A 20,979-nucleotide genomic window follows, 5' to 3' on the forward strand; every position below is an offset into this window, starting at 1 on the left:
CTCAGATTTGTGTCCATGTTAGCAGAATCCTCAGTGTGAAGCACCACCCCCTCCTCTATTTCCAGGTGTTCCTTACACAGTTGGTTTTTAAAAAAGGCCCCTAAGTGGCTAAGACACACTAATGGATACACTTTATAGTAACAAAACAGAAAATTGGCACATTTGTATCCAGGGCTTGAAATTTCTCAGGAAAACCCAAATCTCAAACACCATCCTTATCTGCACTTTCCTTCCTCACCACAATGGCAGCGCACCTCCAGTGACCAAAACTGGAAGGAGAACCAGACCAGCAGTGATCCCTGTGATGGGTGTGGTGGGAGAGAAAGATAGCTCTGGAAGAGAGAGGGGAGAGAAGGATAGAACTAAGGGACATACTCAAGGTCTGCAGAAGGGTTCCTGCTTTCCCAAGGACAGACTCTGTACCTACACACACCACCTTTATCCCATTTCAGGATGAGAGGTTCGGGCAGCCCCTCGGGTTGCACATGGCATGGGTATTTATGCTCTTCTCCTGAAGGCACCACCACAGCTGCCCACTTCTGGAAGGCTTCGTCCTCTGCAGGCCTGGTCTCCACAAGGTCCATGTCCTGAGTCAGGTCCTTCTCACCCCTCTGCCAGGTCAGGATGATGACAGTAGGGTAGAAGTCCAGGGCCCAGCACCTCAGGGTGACATCACCTTCAAGTGTAGGATGATGGGCCACATTTGTTTTGGGGGAGTCTGAGGAAAAGAGTCAGAGGGTAACAACCTTCTGTTCTCTCCTGTGGACTATGTGAGCATTAGTCATGTGATCATCCCCATAGTTGGGTTGAAAATTTAAACAGCAGCTCTTACACAACCTGGACTTAGGATGAAGAAATATCTATTCCTTGGATCTATTCCTGATCTGTGAACATTGGCAGGAACGGGGACTGAGATCAAAACAGGACTGGCACTCACTCTTTTCAGAGCTGGTACCCCTTCATCCACGAAAAGATGGAGTCCACTATTGTGCTTTGAATGTAAAATGTTCCTTGTGGCTCAGGTGTTTGATGCTTTGTGTCTGGTGATGCTGATGATTCTAGTGGAATATTTAGGATGCGGTAGATGAAGGGAGTGGTTACTAGGAGGTGGGCCTTGAGAGTTATAGACTGTTTCCAGTTGTCCTCTACTTCCTCATCTGTCCAGAGGTGAGCAAGGTTCCAGGCTCTGTCCCTAAGCTACTCCCACCCCTGTGTGCTCCCCTGTGAATTGTTAACTGATGGTTGGAGAACCACAATACGTTCTTCCTCCCTGAAGATGCTTCTTTTCAGGTACATTGTCACGGCAATGAGAGAAGCAACTAATACAGTCCTTGGAAGAAGGTGGCTCCTGTGGGATCTGGAAATCAGGGAGGCTTCCTCTGCTGCAGACCAATATGTGTGTGTACACCTATACATGTGCAGCATTTATCTGGAGGTCAAAAGACAACTTGTTCTCTCCTTCTACCATGTGTGCTCAGGGTTCCAAACTCAAGTTGTTAGGCTTTATGGTAAGCACCAAACATTGAGACATCTTGCTGGCCCAATGATCCCTTTGTATTGCCTCAGACTGTGCAACCTTTCTTTTATAGAGGAATGAGCAGTGACAGCACTCAATTTCTCTACTTCTACATCACTCAGACCCCATCTGCTTCTATGTCCCACAGCCTCGAGAGCCCTGGGAAGATGGCTAAGCCCCAGTTGCAAGTCTCAACTACCCACAGCAAACAACACACAACTGCTGTCACTGTCTGCTTAGGATCCTGCCCCACAAGTATTATTTTAGAAATTGCTGTTGCTGTTGTGATAGATCACATGCCATGTCAAGGTATCGATACACCTTCAGATGGAGCAGTCCCAGATGTGAGTCCTATCATTCACACCAAGGGCATTGCAACCCTCCGCTGCCATTCCACACCGCATGGAGAAAGCAGACACACATCAGTAATTTCTCCCATGGATAGTTTGGCTTCAATTTCACATCTTATATCCCAGTAACCATGAACCTGATCCTCCCAAGCCCATTTTGGTCCTGCTGTGTCCCCACTTGGGTGTAGAGTATTTTATTACTTTCTCTGGAGAGATATGATAGATATCTATTCACCCCAGACAGGACTCCAACAACAGACCAAATGAATGATTCCATCAAAGCCCATCCTTACCATCCAACACTAGTTTGGCAATCCCATAAATGTATTGAAGGTTACTTACAGACATGAGTGAGGCGTTACTTAATACTCATAAACACAACACTGAAAAGCCCACTTCAGCATGAATGACAACTCACAAAAGCTAGATCACTGGAGTGTGCCACCAATGAATCCAATCAATTAATAAACACACACACACACACACACACACCATTACCATACTGGCTATCCAGAAGTTCACTATGTAGACAAAGCTGGCCTCCAACTCACTCATCTGCCTGCCTCTGCCTCTTCAATGATGGGATTAAAGGCATCAGCCACTACACCCATGCCATCAATTAACCTTCTAGCTCCTATATACACTAGTATTTCTGTAGTCCAGATGTGGCTAGTAGGATTCCTTGTGATTGGGGAACATAGGAGGGTGTGAATGGCTAGAATCCCCAGTAAGGGTAATCACCGCTTTTCTGATTTTGAAACAGTAACAGCCTTGTGTGGAGCCTGGGGGACAGTATTTCACAATAGGTGGCTTAGGAATTGGTCCTGCCATAAAGTCTGCTCAAGGGCCAATAGAAGCTACCCCTGAAACCTGCATGCTGCAGCATTTCCTCCCCTTTATCCAGGTATTTGAGAAGCCACTTGAACGCACCTTCCCTCCAAGAAAGATGTGCATGATATAGCAAAACCAGATGCCTCCAAGAAAGATGTGCATGATATAGCAAAACCAGATGCCTCTCGCTTGCACCTAGTGATCTGAGACTCCTCCGTATCCACTGCAACCCAGGAGCGCAGGTCCTCGGTCAGAGAGATGTAATCCTGGCCTTCATAAGTGATGTGCTTATACCCACGGAGGAGGTGATGCTCTGGCCCTATGTCACAGCCGATTAGTCACTGGACAGTGTGAGACTCTGTTGAAGCCAAAGTGGTCAACACTATGTCCTAGGTTAGCCCCACTCATTGCACACAGCCTGCTGGTGATTGGTCAAAGCCTACTTCAAACTGAAATGAAACCACAGTAAATTTCTGCAGGCTTCTCCAGGATGGCAGGAACTTGAAGATTTCACCAGCCCTAGGTATATATTTCATAAGAATATGCGGAGACTATAGAGTAGCCTTCTGTATAGGGTCACTCACCATTCTCTCTCTGGCTATGGTAGCCGAACAGGGTCCACAGTTCGATTTGGCCGAGTACTAATTAAGATCCTCCTGGCGAGGCGCATCAGCTCCTCCCAATGCTCAGGTTCCTGAGCTGAGCTATAAATGGCACCCACGGCTCCACCCACTGACTCTCCAAGTCGTTGCTGAAGCTCATAATCTGTATGTTGTCTATGTAGCCTCGGTGAACCGAGGTTAGGATCGTACAAGGTGGTGGTGAAATACCGCAGGGAGTGTGAGCCTAGGGGTGGTGCGGGGTCAACCCAGGTGGACCTGGGGACAAGCGGACCCGCTGGGAGGAGAACTAGCACACAGGGCTCCGGAAGCACGCGGATTGGAGAAGAGAGCCTGGCAGGGGCTGCCCAACTCTAGGCGGGGGAAGCGGGGGTGGGGGGTGTGTAGGAGGGGGTAGGAGGGAGTGGAGGGGGTAGGAGGGGGAGGTAGTGGGTGGGTTAGGGTGTCTAGTTGGGAGACAGCCGCCAAGACTTAGCTTCCCCCACCGAGCTATTGCTGCCCGGCCTCCTCCCTCCTCCCCACAGAAGTGGCTTCACTTTCCACCCTGCACTCACCCGCGCTGGCTGAGTTGGGACCAGGGCGGTCGCCAGCAATGGAAAGAGGGTGTGCAGCACCACGGACCCCATCCTCGTGTTTGGAGAACTTGAAGAGCAAGATCCCTGTCTATGAAGTTTTATAGCGTTGTGGGTGTGTGGGGGCAGATCATGACTCTTAGTGGTTCTACAAAATCCCCACACACAACAGAAGTGAACATGTGGGTGTCCAAACATTACTGGGGAAAAGGGGTTTCCCATTTGTGGATTCTAAGAGTGTTCTTGATTAAAAAGAAAAGAAAAGCCAATAACAAAGCCAGACTCAGAAGGACGCTCCAGGTTCACCTCATTAGTTCGGGATGGCCGGGAGGGAAGACAACAACACTAGCAAACCATAAACTTAGCAGGGGCTAAAGGTCATCAGTAGGGGAGGGTGAGCAGCTGTAGAAAGGAGAAAAGAAAAGATGAACCCTTTGAATTATAAATCAGGAAAGCAAACAGACTCAGCAGTGAATCTACAAGGAACTGGATTTGGGGGGAGGGCTGGGTGGTGGATACTTCAGGATCGTAGTAAGTACATTATTTCATTTGGGGTATTATTATTCCTTCCATTTCCTTTGCATGTTTTCAAATGACCAGCTTTCCAGAGGGGTTGTCTGCTGGCCAAGTGATTAACAGGTCTAGTTAGATTAGCTCCCAAAGAAGGTGGAAGGGGGCATTGGTATGCAATATTCTAATCTCTGGGACAGATCAGAATGCATAGTCTCTACCCTGATGTGGAGATTAGATTCCATTCTTTTGACCAAAGTCAAGTTACCCCAAAGCCCTGATACCCCTATCCTTCTCATCTGGTAACTGGATGTGTGTGAGCGGGCGCATTCTTAACAACCCCTAAGCCAGGTGACGCTTGTCTAGCTGCCTAACACTGGCAGAAGATCCTGAGAACTGACGGTTTGTAAACTAGAGAAATGAACCCTGGGGCCACAAGGAAACTTCAATTCTTAGACTGCTTGAAAGCAAGACCCTAGACCAGATAATTTACCCACAGCTCCTCCTTCTGCACCTAGAGTCCTTTATCACAGTAAACCCTTTATACAGCACCCTGGTGAGAGCTGTATGTGTCAGGAAGTCCCAACCTTTTTGTTTCAGGATCTCTGTATGCTCTCACAGATTAGGGAGGACCTCAAACAGATGTTAGCAGGGTACATCCATCAATCTTACTTGGGTTAAAAAGTAAAACATGTGTTGAGTTCAGTTCTCAGAATCTCGCAGCTCACAGCTGTTAAGTTTCCAACTGGGACAAATGGCAGAGGTGCCTGTTTAACATACCAAAGTGGAGTGGCCTCCAGATTCTTCTGTCCTTTAGTACCTACCCTCAACAGGGTATGGCTGAAGTACCCCTCCCTCCCCCAACTCCCTTAGACTCTTCCCTGTACATCATCTAGGCATTTTAGTTACTTGCTCCCTTTTGTACCTCTGACCTCCTGGCTGCTACACCTGGTTTCCCTCTTCTCTCCCTTCTCCTCCCCATCTCCCCACATGGCCCATCTCAGTCACCACAGCCACTCTGGACTCTCCCAAATGTCTCTGCCTCTAGCTGTCCTTTCCCTTTTATCTGCAATATTTTTTTTTTCTCACCATACCTAGGACCAGCCATTTCCTTTCCTTTCCTTTTGCAGCCACCTATAACCCAAGCTCTTCAGCCATTTTCCTTTCCTTTCCTTTTTATTTCCATGCAACAGCCACTTATAACCCAAGCTCTAGGGGATTCATGAAAGGTCTTTGAATAAACTTGACCTCATTTCTCCTGTAAACCCTTCCTGCTCAATGAGTCTCCTGAGAGACCTTGAAGAACAGAAGCTGTCATGTAATTGTGTCTCTGTCAAATGCTTACAGAGGCTCTGTTATATCCACTGAGCAGCCTTCCCTTCCTCCATATCCAAACCATCTTTATTATATTTTTATATGCTTTACCTGCATGGATGTATGTGTACCACATGAACGAAGTGCCCACAGAGGCCATCAGAGCCCCCGGGACTGGTATTACAGAGGGTTGTGAGTCACCATGGGGAAGAACAGCAGGTTCCTAACTGCTGACCCATCTCTAGCTCCCTGGGCCATCTCTAAGGGCCTACTGTTAGTTTTTTGGGTTTTTTTTTTGTTTTTTTCTACTCTCACTTAGCACTTATTTCTTTTTTTTTAATTTTTTATTAGATATTTTCTTTATATACATTTCAAATGCTATCCCAAAAGTTCCCTATACCCTCCCTCTTCCCTGCTCCCCTACCCACCCACTCCCGCTTCTGGCCCTGGCATTCCCCTGTACAGGGACATATAAAGTGTGCAATACCAAGGGGCCTCTCTTCCCCAGTGATGGCCTACTTTTAGTTTTAAGGAAACCAATAAAAGTATAAGTTACCACAAATGGGAAACAAAGAAGCAAAAACCATATTAAAACCTCTGTTTTACTGTTTGATTTCTTTATGAGGAAGAGTTTGTCTGGGTCTATGGAATGCACATTAAAACTGTTTTCCTGAAGAAACCTTCGGTCAGAATCACGCAACATACTTGATCTTCCCCCCACATCCACATAAAATTTTTTTTCAAAATTAATGTAATATTTAAAAAATATACTTAAAATTAAGCCCATCACTGAAGAACCAGCATGTGGGAGGTTAGGCTGAGAAAGGAGGTTTGCCATGAGTTTGAGGCCAGCCTGGGTTACATGATACTCTTCCTCAACCAAAGAAACATAGATGAGGCTGGGCAATAGTGGTACATGCCAGCCTGACCTACTGAGTGAGTTCCAGGACAGCCAGAGCTACACAGAGAAACAGTGTTTCAAAAAACCAAACCAAACAACACAAACAGAAAAATGATCAAGCATGTATGTTTCCAAAATGTCACAATTGAATTACAATAAATTCAGTAAGTGAATTCAGTTTCCATGGTGAGAATTTGGCAGGTAATATTGCTTTCCTTGGTAATCTAATTGAAGCAAACCCATATCCGTTTATTCCAATCTTAATTACTAATAGTCCCTGAAATATGACATATCACACTGTCAATATATGTATAGATGAGGGTCACAGAATAGATGCAGATATTAAGGAGGTTACAGTAGCATTTCATGATGCTTTTGAAGTGGGCTTATAGAAATGTAAATGCGGGGGCTAGAGAGTTGGCCCAGGTTAAGAGCATCTTGGTTTGATTCTCACCACACAGGCTGTGGCTCACAAGCACTTGTAATTCCAGTTCCAAAGTGTGGGGATGCTGCCCCTCATCTGGCTTCCTCCTCTTCCTCCCATGTCTTCAATCTGAGCCCCCAAATCATTCAGTGCAGCTCCCCCCACAGTGCAGCTCTCCCCCGCCTTTGGTTAGTCTCTGGAAAACACCTTCACAGACCTTTCCTGTGAGATTCGAGATCCAGTCAATCTGCCAATGCAGATTAGCATTCACAGCTACACAGTGAGTTCCAGCCCAGTCTAGGGTACAGTGTGAGACCCTGCCAAAATAAAGGTGGGGGAAGGGTAGAGGATGGTTAAGTAGTTAACAACATTTGTTGGTTTTGTCAAGGACCAAGGAAGGCTCAGTTCCTCTCATCAACATGGTGGCTCACAACTGTCTGTAACTTTAGTTCTGGCCTCCATGGGATGGTGCACATACACTCAAGCAGGCAAAGGTACATGCACAAATCATGTGTGCACAAATTCAAATAAGTAAGCAAAACTTTATAAAAATAACTGGCTAGAGAGATGGCTTCGTGGTTGAGACCACTAGCTGCTATTGTAGCTGACCAGGGTTCAGTTCCTAGCACCTACACTGTGCTTCACAATTATCTCTAGCTCCAGTTCTAGGGGACCCAACAAGTTTTCTGACTACTGAAGTCTCCTTCATGCAGGCAGTACAGATACATATACTCACACATACACATAAATAATAACTTAAAGCCCGGCACTTGGGAGGCAGAGGCAGGCAATTTCTGAGTTCGAGGACAGCCTGGTCTACAGAGTGAGTTCCAGGACAGCCAGGGCTACACAGAGAAACCCTGTCTCAAAAAACCAAAGCCATAATAATAATAATAATAATTTTTAAAATGGGCTGGAGAGATAGCTCAGCAGTTAAGAACACTTGACTGCTCTTCCAGAGGTCCTGAGTTCAATTCTCAGCAACCACATGGTGGCTTACAACCATCTGTAATATGATTCAGTGACCTCTTCTGGTGTGCTTGAAAGGAGCTACAGTGTACTCACATACTATATATATATATATATATATATAATAAAAATTGTGAAACCTCCCTTAAAACAGGGATGGAGTAATATTGAGGCTTTCTGTTCTGAGACAAGTCTAGGAAGAAGCCTGAACCATTTAGAACAAGATTTGTGGTCACTGATACCAATTATCAGAGTCACCCACAGTGAAGAACAATCTCAAATGGGAATATATTATTTTTCTTTGAGAAAGCAATAAAGGATTCCTGTCATCATCCCTGAGCTGTCATGTTGATATATATATATATCTTTGTTTTTTCTCTCTCCTATTGGGTTTAGCTTCAGGCAAAAGACTTAGGGAATAATTTATGAAATGGAAGCCTCTGTCTATTTGCTATCTGAAAAGCCCCTAGAATTGATTTCTAATTTCTAGGTAAAGATACTAGAATTCAAATGCTTGTCATTTATTTATTTATTTATTTATTTATGGTTTTTCGAGACAGGGTTTCTCTGTAGAGCCCTGGCTTGTCATTTATTAAACATAAAGGAATAGTATATGTGATATGGAGGGTTGAAGGTAATTTTATTATTTTATTATGGAACCAGGTTTGAGTATTTACAGCTGGAAGGAGAATGCACAAGCCTATCAACTCCATGTGCCACACAGGATACACTTCCTGCCACTGGACATGGGTCCTGTTCACGGTGGCTGGGGCAGTTCCCCTGTAGCTCCTGGGTACTGGATGTAGCAATGTACCCTTGCCGGACACATTCTCTACAGTTTCAGCTTTTCCTTATCACCGCATGCTGAAGCAAAGTCCAGCATGTCATCATTTGACAAGGATTTGTGCTGTGCTCAGCTGCAGGAAAGCTTTTGGGAAGATGATGGAGGGACATGATCTCTGCTTCCTTTCTAGACTCTCAGAGGGGTACCCCCCCCCCTGAAGTGTAGAGGTCAAGAGGTGAGACAAGTGGCCAAGGGAAGGAAGTAAAATGGGAAAAGTGAGCTTTTAGAATAGATTGAGTAACTCATCCTTTTCCATCTGTGGGAATAAAAAGATGGGAGAGCGGCAGGATGGGAAATCCTAGCAGAATTCCTGGGTTCAGCCCTTCAGGAATGTTTTTTAGAATTATTATCTGAAGACCTAGAGCAGAATCAGGAAATAAGAGAAGGGAAGTACTACAGAAAAGCTCCCAAGTTCCAGCCTGGAGACTTGTCCCAACTGGCATGTCATGGTTTGTCATGTCAATATGAGATATTTGTCACTTGTTTCCAAATGTGCTTTAGAAAGAGTTAGAACACAACATCCTAGATTGGATAAGCACACATATATGTATATATCTTATACTAACATTAAAACAAAAGCTCTCACCGGATGTGGTGGCGCACACCTTTAATCCCATCATAGAGGCAGAGGCAGGTGGATTTCTGAGTTCGAGGCCAACCTGGTCTATAAAAGTGAGTTCCAGGACAGCCAGGGCTATACAGAGAAATCCTGTCTCTAAAAAAACAAAAACAAAACAAAACAAAAAAGCCCTCAGATATAACCCATTTCCTACCTTTCCTCTTCCTCATCACTATGGGAACCACAGCTCCAGTAAACACAACTCCAAGGAGAAGCAGGCCAACTGTGATTCCCATGATGGGAATGGTGTGCTTAGAAGGGTCTGGGAAGGGAAGGGAAAGAGAGAGAAGGTGTTAGCCCTGGCCCTCAGCTCTTACCCATGACCTTCTCAGGGTCTCCAGAAGGGCTTCCACTTTCCCAAATGATCATCTCTGTGTCCACATCACTCCTTACCCCATTTCAGAACAAGGGGCTGGGTTAGTGCCTCATGTTGCACATGACATGTGTATCTCTGTTCCTCTCCAGAAGGCACCACCACAGATGCCCACTTCTGGAAGGTTCCATCCCCTGCAGGTCTGGTCTCAATGAGGTCCATGTCCTGAGTCAGGTCTTCCTCATCCCACTGCCAGGTCAGGATGATGTTAGCAGGGTAGAAGCCCAGGGCCCAGCACCTCAGGGTGACTTCACCTTCAGGTCTGGGGTGATGGGTCACATGTGCCTTGGGAGGATCTGAGGGAAAGAGTTGAACAATTCAGGAATCTTGAATTCTTCCCTGAACTGAAGCAAAGTTTCTGGACCATCTTGGAATGGGTAGTTGAGGGATTTAAGCACCGTACAGTATTCTAGATTCAGGCATCTGGAATAATCTACCCCTTGGGAAACTCTAGAAATAGGATGACAAGATGGACTTCAGGACTCCCAAGGAAGAAAGGAGAAAGGTCTTGACTGGGTGAAGGCTGAGAGACAGCATCACTGGAGTCAAGACTCCAAAGAGGTTGGGTGTGGGCTGAGAACATGGCCTGAGAAAGGGCATGGCTCACAAAGGGCTTCAGACTAAAAGGCGCAGCTGTTTAGGGATTTTCTCTCTTTCCTTCCCGAGACAATCTCAGCTCTCCTGAGAAAAAGTCGGAAGAGTCTCTGTCTAGTGTTTGATCAGGAAAACCAGAACTCTCTTCCTTCTTCAGATGCAAAGAAAAGAAGCAGTATTCTAGGCAGCTCATTTTGCTCCCTTCTAGGGAGACCGTGAGCCCCAGCCTGAGGATGATAGATGGAGGAGATTCCCTGCAGCCTCATATACCTGTTCTTAGCAGAGTCTCCTTCCCTATGTCCAGGTATGTGCGGAGCATCTCCACACACTCGCCCTTCAAGAAGGATTGCCTTTGCTCAGAGACACCAGACTTCTCCCACCTGCGCAGCGTGATCTGCGCAGCTGTGTCGCCTGCGACCCAGTAGTGCAGGTCCTGGCTTAGGGTGAGGTAATCGCGGCCGTCGTATGCGTGCTTCTCATGCCCACGGAGGAAGAGTCCATCTGGCCCCACTTCGCAGCCATACACACACTGAAAGACGTGAGAGCCTGGCCCCGCCCCGGTCGTATTTGGACCAAAAACCTTGCACGAAACTGGTTCAGGGTCTCCTCAAGTCTCACAACCTTGGGGACCAAACCTTGGGAGCTGAGGACCACGGAACTCAGGGTGGTGCTTAAGGGATGTGAAAGGGTTACTCACCATCCTTGCTGTGGTTGTAGATGTCCATGGCCTCTTGCAAATTCACTAGGGCAATCTTCTCAATGACCTTGACAGTCCTGGTCTGCTGTTCCCAATACTCTGGCCCCATCTGCTTCACCCACAGAGCGCGCGGCTCCATTCTCTGATTTTTCCCCTTATTGTTGTAGCACAGGAACTGTGTGTCGTCCACGAAGACGACAAAGATGAAGGATTGCTCCCTCAAACCAGGCTGGGTCATGGTGGTGGCAAAAAACTGCAAGGAATGGATGCCTGGCGATGAAAGACACAAATCCTTTTTTTCAGGACTTGTAGAGGTGTTGGTGACAGAAGGGGAGCAGGGTGTGGGGCTCAGGATGCAGATTGGAGAAAGAAGAAGGAAGAGTGGTGAGGCTATCGATTGTGCGGCTTCTCGGCTTTTCCAGTGCTGCTCTACGCCCCGAAACCCTCACTCTCCTTGGCAAAGGCAGTTTCCCTCCTGACCCGCACTCACCTGCGTGAACCAGGGTCAAGGCCAAAGCTCCAATGAACAGCAAGGATAGGAGGGTAGAGAGAGCGGGGCTTCTCATCCTCGAGGTTTAGGAGGTCTAGAGGGACTGAGACTTTGTTCCTTGTTCCTCTGTGGATTTTATAGCACTGCGGTGTCGGGGGAGAGACCATAATGACCTAATGGCTTTCTTCAGAATTCAGATATGCAGTCAGTTCAGGCAGAAGGACCACACAACTGACACCTGACACTGATGGTATGCCGGAGAAAGGAACTCAAAGGTTAAGGAGGAATCCATACATTGAAAAGCAGACCTGAGGGTCACATCAGAGACCAGGAATTTTACCACCCTCTTCCTCCCACACCTGGTGCCAGGAGCTGTGTTTTAACATTTTGTTTCCAGGATCTATCTCTGCACACTTTTACAAATGTGAGGACCTCAGAGAGATATGGCATGTTACATCCGCCCACATTTATCATATTTTTTTAAAGATGTGTTTATTTATTTTTATGTATGTGAGTACACTGTAGCTGTCTTCAGACACACCAGAAGAGGGCATCAGATCCCATTACAGATGGTTGTGAGCTACCATATGGTTGCTAGAAATTGAACTCAGGACCTCTGGAAGGGCAGTCAGTGCTCTTAACTTCTGAGTCATCTCCAGGCTCCAGAACAGCATGCTGTTCTTAAAGCATATTCTATGACCCTCAAAGTCACTTAGATGCTTTCTTAGGATCCACGACCTCGTGATATTTTCATGCTTTTTTTTATAATTTACTTCCCATATTTCCTGGCAGCTGGTTAACCTGTTGATATGTTAGTATGACTCCAATCTGAGGAGCCCAACTGCAATTGGGCTTATTAACAATCATATTATCCAACAGTGATTACTAACAGGATAAAAAGGGTATTTTCATTTTTTAAATGTCTTTTGTTTTGTTTTCTGGTTTTTGTTTGGTGGAGACAGAGTTTTATGTAGACTGTGCTGGCTTCAAACTCTGTAACAAGACTGTCTTACCCACCCCCACCCCCCAAGTGTTGAGAATACATGCCTGAATCACACAAAATACTTATTCTTGCCGGGCAGTGGTGGCCCATGACTTTAATCCCAGCACTTGGGAGGCAGAGGCAGGCAATTTCTGAGTTTGAGGCCAGCCTGGTCTACAGAGTGAGTTCCAGGACAGCCAGGGATACACAGAGAAACCCTGTCTCGAAAAACCAAAACCAAAACAAAAACTAAAAAATGAAAAAACTTATTCTTATTTCGTGTATATGTGGGTGTGTGCCTGCTTGCCTGTATGTGCACTAATTGTTTGCAGGAGCCTGAGAAGGCCAGAAGAAGGAGTTAGAACCTTCTGATTCCCAGCAACCACAGGGTGGCTCATAGCCATCTATAATGAGAACGTGTATCCCCTTCTAACCAATAGGCATATATGCAGGCAGAATACTGTATACATAATAAAGGTAAATAGACCACAAACTCAACTTTGTTACTGATATACTTCAGGTTCAGACAGACAGATTCCTGTTCCCTCAACATCATGACTTCTGATGGATGGTCCAATCGGCATGGAAAAAGTATCATTGGATGTATCTGTGAGGCAAAGGGCTGTCCCACAGTGTCTTTAGCAATCCCATTTTGTGGTAGTACAGTTGAAAGACTTCTCAAAATGGGATAATCTGGAGATCAAAGATAGGGATGGAGCCCCAAAGGGGATAGGAACTCCACAAGAAGACCAACAGAGTCAACTAACCTGGACCCTTGGTGATCTCAGAGAATGAACCATCAACCAATGTACATACACAAGCTGGACCTAGGCCCTCTCTGCTCATATGTACCAGATGTGCAGCTTGACCTTCATGTAGGTCCTGAACAATTGGAGCAGGGTCTATCCCAAAGCTGATTGTTGCCTGTATGTGGGGTACATTCTAGCTGTGCTGCCTTGTCTGCCCTCGAAGAAACTTGAAGTGCTGGAGTGCTTTCTCTCTCTCTCTCTCTCTCTCTCTCTCTCTCTCTCTCTCTCTCTCTCTGTGTGTGTGTGTGTGTGTGTGTGTGTGTGTGTGTGTGTGTAATCTGCTCAGAGGAGACGGGGAGGAGGAAGGATTGTGGGAGGGAGTGACTGGGAGCAGGACAGTGAGTAGGATGTAAAGTGAATAAGTAAAAATTAAATTAAATTTGAAATAAAAGGTATGGACAGTATTAACTTCAGTGTTTCAAAAGAAGTTAAGGTCTCTAAGAGAGGTAGCATTAGGCTACCAGTGGAAACTGGTGGTGGCAACCAGCTCCTCCTAAAGTGTACATGATTGCTTCTTTTGGGGACTCGTTTGGACAAAATCAAAAGCACTTTGAGTTGAGTACCCTGAAGTAGCTCATGTCCTAAGTTAGAGGAGGCATTTTGCAGATACTGACATTTGGACCTCCAGGCTTCCTAGCCTTGTTTATCAGGAGCTTTCTGAATGATGTCTATAAGGACACCCTGTTTTATCTGGTTAAGAAATTATCAGCATATTGTGTGAGGATGGAGCCTTGGGTAAAGGCCATGGAATCTAAAACATCCTTAAGTATTGAAGAAAATCCTGAAGGAAATTCACTTTATGCCTGAGGTATTGGACTTCAGATTAATTTTTTTCTCTCTAAATGCAAGTGCAGACAGAAATATCAAGTCAGGGTGTGAAGGAATCTAAAAGAAAAATGAGCAGGACATATCTTCCTGAGGGAATTCAAAGAATTATAGCACGCAGGGTTTTGTTTTCTGCCAATCAAGGTATTTTATTTCTGAGTTCAATTTCCTTCTTCCCTTACTGACAAGATTGGCTTTATAGGGTGAAGAAGCAAAACCAAAGTCAGCTAAAAGAGAGAAAGTTCCTTCTCCCGCATCTTGTAAGAGGTGATGTTAGACTTGTAAAGGGGAGGGTTTCTTCCCCTTCTCAGGAAGGGCTATCAGACTGTGGTCAGCAGGGGCCCAGCCTCATTAGCCATTAGCCTGTGCACAAGAGCTAGATGAGGCTTCCTGTCATGGGCCGCTCTGTTCTAACCTACTGAATCAAGATAACTTTCCAAAACAGCAATAAGTAGGAAGTGTGAGGTCTGCTCTGAGGACATGGAAGTAAAACCACTTCCTTAGGATCTTATATGGTAACATTAAACTTATATAACAAAATTCTTTCTAAATATACACTGGTGAGAAGTCAGAGAACAAAAGAGCCTGCAACGCTAAGAGTGCCTGATACAACTTGGCTGCGATAGCTAGACAATTAAATAGGTTGTTTGCTGACTCCAACAACAGTTCAAGGGGAATCAGAAATGTCAGTTCTTCACAATTTCTTTGACCTGAGACGAGAGAAAAACCACAACTCCAGTTCTGAATCTTCTACTTTCAGCTGTAGGCTGCCACTAAGATTTTTGACTCATTAGGGGATGTGGTTTTATCTTACTGAAGGGAAAAAGGAACCCCTGGAGGATCTTGATATTTAAGAATATTTACCCTTTACATGCACCCCCAAAAGCAGTAATGCTATACTGTCTGTAAAATTCAAAGGCAAGATTTGCTTTTTTTTTTTTTTTTTTTGGTTTTTCGAGACAGGGTTTCTCTGTGTAGCCCTGGATATCCTGGAACTCACTTTGTAGACCAGGCTGGCCTCAAACTCAGAAATCCGCCTGCCTCTGCCTCCTGAGTGCTGGGATTAAAGGAGTGCGCCACCCCACCCCCACCCCCCGGCTAAGATTTGCTTTCTTTTTTTTTTTTTTTTTTTTTTAATTACATCTTTTTTTTTTTTTAAAGATTTATTTATTTATTTTTAAAGATTTATTTATTTATTACACTGTAGCTGTCTTCAGATGCACCAGAAGAGGGCATCCAATCTCATTATGGATGGTTGTGAACCACCATGTGGTTGCTGGGATTTGAACTCAGGACCTTCGGAAAAGCAGTTGGTGCTCTTAACCACTGAGCCATCTCTCCAGCCCCCAAGATTTGCTTTCTTAAGAGCAATGTTTTTATTTATTTTAATTAGATTTATTCACTTAATTTTATATGTGAGTGCTTTGCCTGCATGTATTTATGTGCACCATGGATGTGTTTATGCACAGAGGTCAGAAGAAAGTACCATATTCTCTGGAATGGGGGTTACAGGTGGTTGTGAAAAAAGTGGATGCTGGGTATTGAACTAGAAACGCTTAAGAAAATTAAGCATTCTTAACCTCTGAGCTATCTCTCCATTTTGTTCATTTAATAAAAAAAAAAAAAAAAAAAAAAAAAATTTCCGGGCTGTTGAGATGGCTCAGTGGCTAAGAGACTGACTGCTCTTCCAAAGGTCCTGAGTTCAAATCCTAGTAACCACATGGTGGTTCACAACCATCTGTAATGAGATCTGACACCCTCTTCTGGTGTGTCTGAAGACAGCTACAGTGTACTTGTTTATAATAATAAATAAATCTTTGGGTTGGACCAAGCAGGGACTGAGTGAGCGAGCGGGGTTGATCAGAGTGAGCAGAGGTCCTAAATTCAATACCTGACAACCGCATGAAGGCTCACAACCATCTGTACAGCTATAGTGCACTCATATACATAAAATAAATAAATACATAAATACATAAATAAATCTTTAAAAATATTTTTTTTTCTGCTGGGCAGTGGTAGCAAATGCTTTTAATCTCAGCACTCAGGGGACAGAAGAATCTCTTAGTTTGAGGCCAGCCTGGTCTACAGAGTGAGTTTCAGAACAGCCAGAGCTACACAGAAGACCCTTGTCTTGAAAAATAAACAAACATACATATATACATCCTTTTTTCACCAAGCCAGGCATAGTGGCACATACCTTTAATCCTAGCACTCAGGAGGCCTGGTTTACACAGTGAGTTTCAGGATAGCCAGAAGTACATGGTGAGATCCTATTTTAGCACTCTCCCTCTTCTTCCTCCTCCCCCTCAAAAGTTATTTTCACTTCTTGTTTTCCTATACATCATTTCTAAAGAATTGTGTGGCTACTTTCTTATGTCTCAAAAAAACCCAAGGCAAGTCTCAGCCCCTGTGACTCCGCCCAGCATTTCTTGCCCTGCCCCCTACCTAAACCTCTCCAACCCAGGGCCTGGGCTTCGCTTCCCTTTCCCCAGCTTCTCTTCTATATAACTCGGCCATTTTAGCCACACGTGCTGGGTTATCCTTTGCCTCTTGGGCCATGGCGCCTCCTCTCTTGCCCCCTCCCCTCTCTTTTCTTCTTGTTCTGCTCCCACCCCCACCCCTTTTATGGTCCAGTTCAGTCCGCGTGTTCCTTTCCAGATGTATCTGGCTGAACTCTCCCTCACATCTACGGTAAAAAAAAACAAAAACAAAAACAAAAACAAAAACAAAAACAAAAACGAAAACCTTCTCTTCAACCATTCCTAGTAGCAGCCATGTCCTCATTTGCATTCATACTTCCACTCTATATTTAAAGATGAAGCAGCCCAGCCCAAAAGGCTTTTCAGAGCCTTTTGCTTTATACCAGAAAGTGAGTTCCTGTCCACAAAAGAAATGAAAAAAAAAAAAGTTTGTACTCAGGTTCTTCAAGGTCTAATACAAACATGACTGAAAAGTTTGTTTAAAGCTTTCAGCAAAAACCCTTGAGGTAAATAAACAAACCATGACTAGGATTTCTAACCCAGGTGTCACAGTTCATACTTGTAATTCTGAAACTGTGGAGGTCAAGCAAGAAGCCTTATCACAGGTTCTAGGCCAACCTTGAGCTGCCCAGCAAGACTCATTTCAAAACAAGAACAACAAAAATAGCAGACAGTTGACCCAGACCCAAAAACAGGCCACAAGTGCTTCAAATGGCAGAGCTGAGCTGCCCAGATGTCGGTGTTGGGCACAGAACTGTAGTAGTTGGTGTTTGGCTTGCTGGGTTTGGAGTAAACCACAATACAAGTATTTTCCTGCTATTTTTTCCTTTTTATCTATTCTCCTCCTCCTCTTCCTCCTTCTTCTCTTCCTCATCCTTCCGCCCCCCCCCCCCATGGAAATATTAACTTTATACCATTATTAGAGTCTCTACTTTTTTTTTCTTTCTTTTTCTGGTTTTTCGAGACAGGGTTTCTCTGTGTAGCCCTGGCTGTCCTGGAACTCACTTTGTAGACCAGGCTGGCCTGGAACTCAGAAATCCGCCTGCCTCTGCCTCCCGAGTGTTGGGATTAAAGGCGTGCGCCACCACGCCCAGCTTTGTTGTTGTTATTTTTAAACAGGGTTCGTAGTTAGAACTTCTGAGGAGATTTTGGATTTAGATTTCCTGATGTTACCACTGTGGATAGTGGGTCTACAGATATGGCTCAGTGTGAAGACCACCTACTGCTCGTCCAGAGGAGCCAACAACTATCTGCTCTTTATATTATGAGGCATACTTGAGACCTTGTGGGATTAAAGACAGAATATTATGGATTAAAGTGATAGTTTGGGTGTAAAGTTCACATGGGATGAACTTATGATTAATCTTCTCTTTGAAAACCATTTACTTAATTTTCTTTTATGTGGGTTGGTGTGAGATTCCCCCAAAACTGGAGTTAAAGACAGCTGTGAATTGCCATATGGGTGCTGGGAATTGAACCCAGGACCTCTGGGAGGGCAGGCGGTTCTCTTGACTGCAGAGCCATCTCTCCAGCCTTATGAGTAGTCTTCTTTACTGAGTTGTCCGGATTTAGAAACCACCCCCTCTGGGCATAGCTTCAAGGGAGCTTTTTGAGAAGACCCACCCTGAATGTGAATGGCATTATCAAACAGGCTTAATTCTCAGACTGAATGAAAATGGAAACAGGAGAGAGCCAGCTGAGCGCTTTCATTCCTTTTTCTTTACTTTCCAATCCACCCAGACTCCACCAGTACCACTGCTAGCTGCTCCTGTAGCCACACCTCCTGTAGCTGCTCCTGTAGCCACACCTCCTGTAGCCACACCTCCTGTAGCTGCTCCTGTAGCCACACCTCCTNCTGTAGCCACACCTCCTATAGCCACACCTCCTGTAGCTGCTCCTGTAGCCACACCTCCTGTAGCCACACCTCCTGTAGCTGCTCCTGTAGCCACATCTCCTGTAGCTGCTCCTGTAGCCACACCTCCTGTAGCCACGCCTCCTGTAGCTACACCTGTAGCCACACCTCCTGTAGCCACGCCTCCTGTAGCCACACCTCCCCTTCTGTGATGAACTTTACCTTTTGACTGAGAGCCAAAATAAACTTTCCCCCAACAGGTCGCTTCTTGTGATGCATCTGGTCACGGAAATGAGGAAACGAATTTTATAGCAAGTACTTGTAAGAATTATGACTATCAGAAGTCTCCATTCATTGCTGACAGAGATACAAATAGTATAGCCACCATGGGAGATATCCAGTAGTTTCTATAAAACTAAGAAAACACTTAACTATACAATATACAATGGCCACACTTACAGGCTTTCCCCCAGGACAAATCAAGAGCATGGTGCACAATCTTGACACCGTGCAGGCATTATTTTGCCTCTCTGGACTTCTTAAATGCATAGTCCCAGTCAAACTTAAGTCAAATTACATTCATCAGTATGCGGGGCTAGTCCTCCTCAGAAGTGTCAGGGTTATCAAAATCCAGGAAAATCAGAGAAATTGTCACAGAGGAGCCCTAAGGATCAACTGAGACCGAGTGTGTGGTGCCTTGGATAACGTACTAGGAAAGAAAAAGGACATTAGTAACAACTGAAAAGTGTAAATACAATATGTATAAATAAGTGTGTCCATATAGTTTCATGGGTTATAAAATGTATGGTGATGTGAGATTTAGTTTTATGCATGTATATGTATGCTTGCATGAGCTCATGAGAAGCACATATGCAGTGCCCTTGGAAGTCATAAGAGGACTGTGAGCTACCAGGTGAGTGTTGGAACTGGAACTGGGTCCTCTTGACCTGGGTCCTCTGCAAGAGCAGACAATATGCTCTTGACCATGGAGGTGTCTCTCCAGCCCTGTAGGATGTTTTAAACAGAGAAACTGGAGACTCCATATATTACCTTTGCAGTTTCTCTGGGGGAAATAAAAGCATCCTAAATTTTATTTTAAGATTTATTTATGTGTGTGTTACAGAGAAGCTGAAGTTGCAGACTTGTGATCTAGCTGATGTGGGTGCTGGGAACTAAATTCAGTCCCTCTTCAAGAGCAGTAAGTGCTCTTAAGCACTAAGCTATCTCTCCAGTCCCTTACATTCTAAAATTTAAAAGGTCATGATTAGAAAATAGTTTTTCAGGGACAGGGAGTGTGGCTCAGTAATAGATTGTTTGATTAACATGTGCCCTGGGTTGAATCTCCTGCTCTGTGTGCACCATCTCTACCCCGCAACTAACCAACAGAAACTGGAACAACAAAACAATCTGTTCCATTTTCCAGTGTTGACAGCAAACAGATGGAGAGGGGAATACTCAGAGATACTACAGGATTCCTTCTAACAGCTCTAACTTTCTTCCACCTACTGCGTAGATCTGGGTGGTCAGAAGCCTCTCATCCCTAACCAACCTTGTCCAGGTTTCTGTAGGCCACTTCCAAGTGATTCCCAATCAGACACAATCTGAGAGGTCAGAGCAGCAGCGCCCTCGTGTGGCCGTGATATTGAAGCTAGAAGACCCTACAACCTCTTACAGAAACTTCCTGAGACCTAACTCAGAACTCAAAGCAGTGTCAAGTGCTAACAGAGTCTGAGTGCTTCCCAAATCCAGACAAACACAGATGTGTCCTCTTCTTTGAGTGATGGTGGACTCTGATTCATGATACAAGTCTCCAGCTTGACTACACAGCTAGTTTGTAGCTTCCATTTAGGCTAGAACTTCCCTCCTCCTGGGAACTAGCTCAGAACTTTCCACAAATAAGATGGGGGAGGAGCCAGGGACGACAAGGAGGTCACAGAAGTCAAAATAGGTAAATTGAGCCTGGGAGGGAGGACAAAAGGAATGCTGGGTGGAAATCAAAGAGAAGAATGCACCGGAAGTTTAGCAGTGGGGACATTAATGCTTCTGGGATGGGTCCTATTGGAGATGGGCTTAAGATCTTCTAGCTCAAGCACTGCTTTTCACATGGATAGTGACTCATTGAAATATTAGGTTATGAAATGTCAGGTTATGGGAGGCAGAGAGAAAGGGGAAGAGAGGGGAAGAGATATCGAAACATCTTAACATAAAATTTTTCATTGCATTGTATATGTATGAGTTTATATTTTGCTTGAAAGTACACTTGCATGTCAGGTTAAAAACTATGTGTGTGCTGGGCGTGGTGGCGCACGCCTTTAGTCCCAGCACTTGGGAGGCAGAGGCAGGCGGATTTCTGAGTTCGAGGCCAGCCTGGTCTACAAAGTGAGTTCCAGGACAGCCAGGGCTACAC

The 20,979-nt window shown here is 45.0% G+C and overlaps 1 protein-coding gene and 1 pseudogene across 1 annotated transcript; both read right to left on the bottom strand.

The window, feature by feature from the left end:
* Positions 1–202: 202 nt before the first annotated feature.
* On the bottom strand, positions 203–3,943 carry LOC110312229 (annotated as a pseudogene).
* A 5,101-nt stretch (positions 3,944–9,044) lies between these two features.
* On the bottom strand, positions 9,045–11,729 carry LOC110283724 (H-2 class I histocompatibility antigen, Q7 alpha chain-like). Its single transcript, XM_021149178.2, has 6 exons — positions 11,625–11,729; positions 11,135–11,404; positions 10,708–10,983; positions 9,864–10,139; positions 9,625–9,732; positions 9,045–9,209 (listed from the first exon to the last, which is right to left on the bottom strand). Exons 1-6 carry the CDS (start codon positions 11,698–11,700, stop codon positions 9,094–9,096), a joined length of 1,122 nt encoding a protein of 373 aa, XP_021004837.1. The 5' UTR covers positions 11,701–11,729; the 3' UTR covers positions 9,045–9,093.
* Between the last annotated feature and the right edge of the window lie 9,250 nt (positions 11,730–20,979).

This window comes from Mus caroli, chromosome 17 (assembly GCF_900094665.2).
Source record: "Mus caroli chromosome 17, CAROLI_EIJ_v1.1, whole genome shotgun sequence".
Lineage (NCBI taxonomy): Eukaryota > Metazoa > Chordata > Mammalia > Rodentia > Muridae > Mus > Mus caroli.

Bases quoted from the DNA above. Each gene is read 5' to 3' on its own strand.
- LOC110283724 (XM_021149178.2), bottom strand. From the start codon at position 11,700: ATGAGAAGCCCCGCTCTCTCTACCCTCCTATCCTTGCTGTTCATTGGA. The intron at 11,405-11,624 runs GTGAGTGCGGGT...TTTCATCGCCAG, and splicing joins CTTGACCCTGGTTCACGCAG to GCATCCATTCCTTGCAGTTT. The intron at 10,140-10,707 runs GTATATGAGGCT...TCTTTCCCTCAG, and splicing joins GGAGACTCTGCTAAGAACAG to ATCCTCCCAAGGCACATGTG.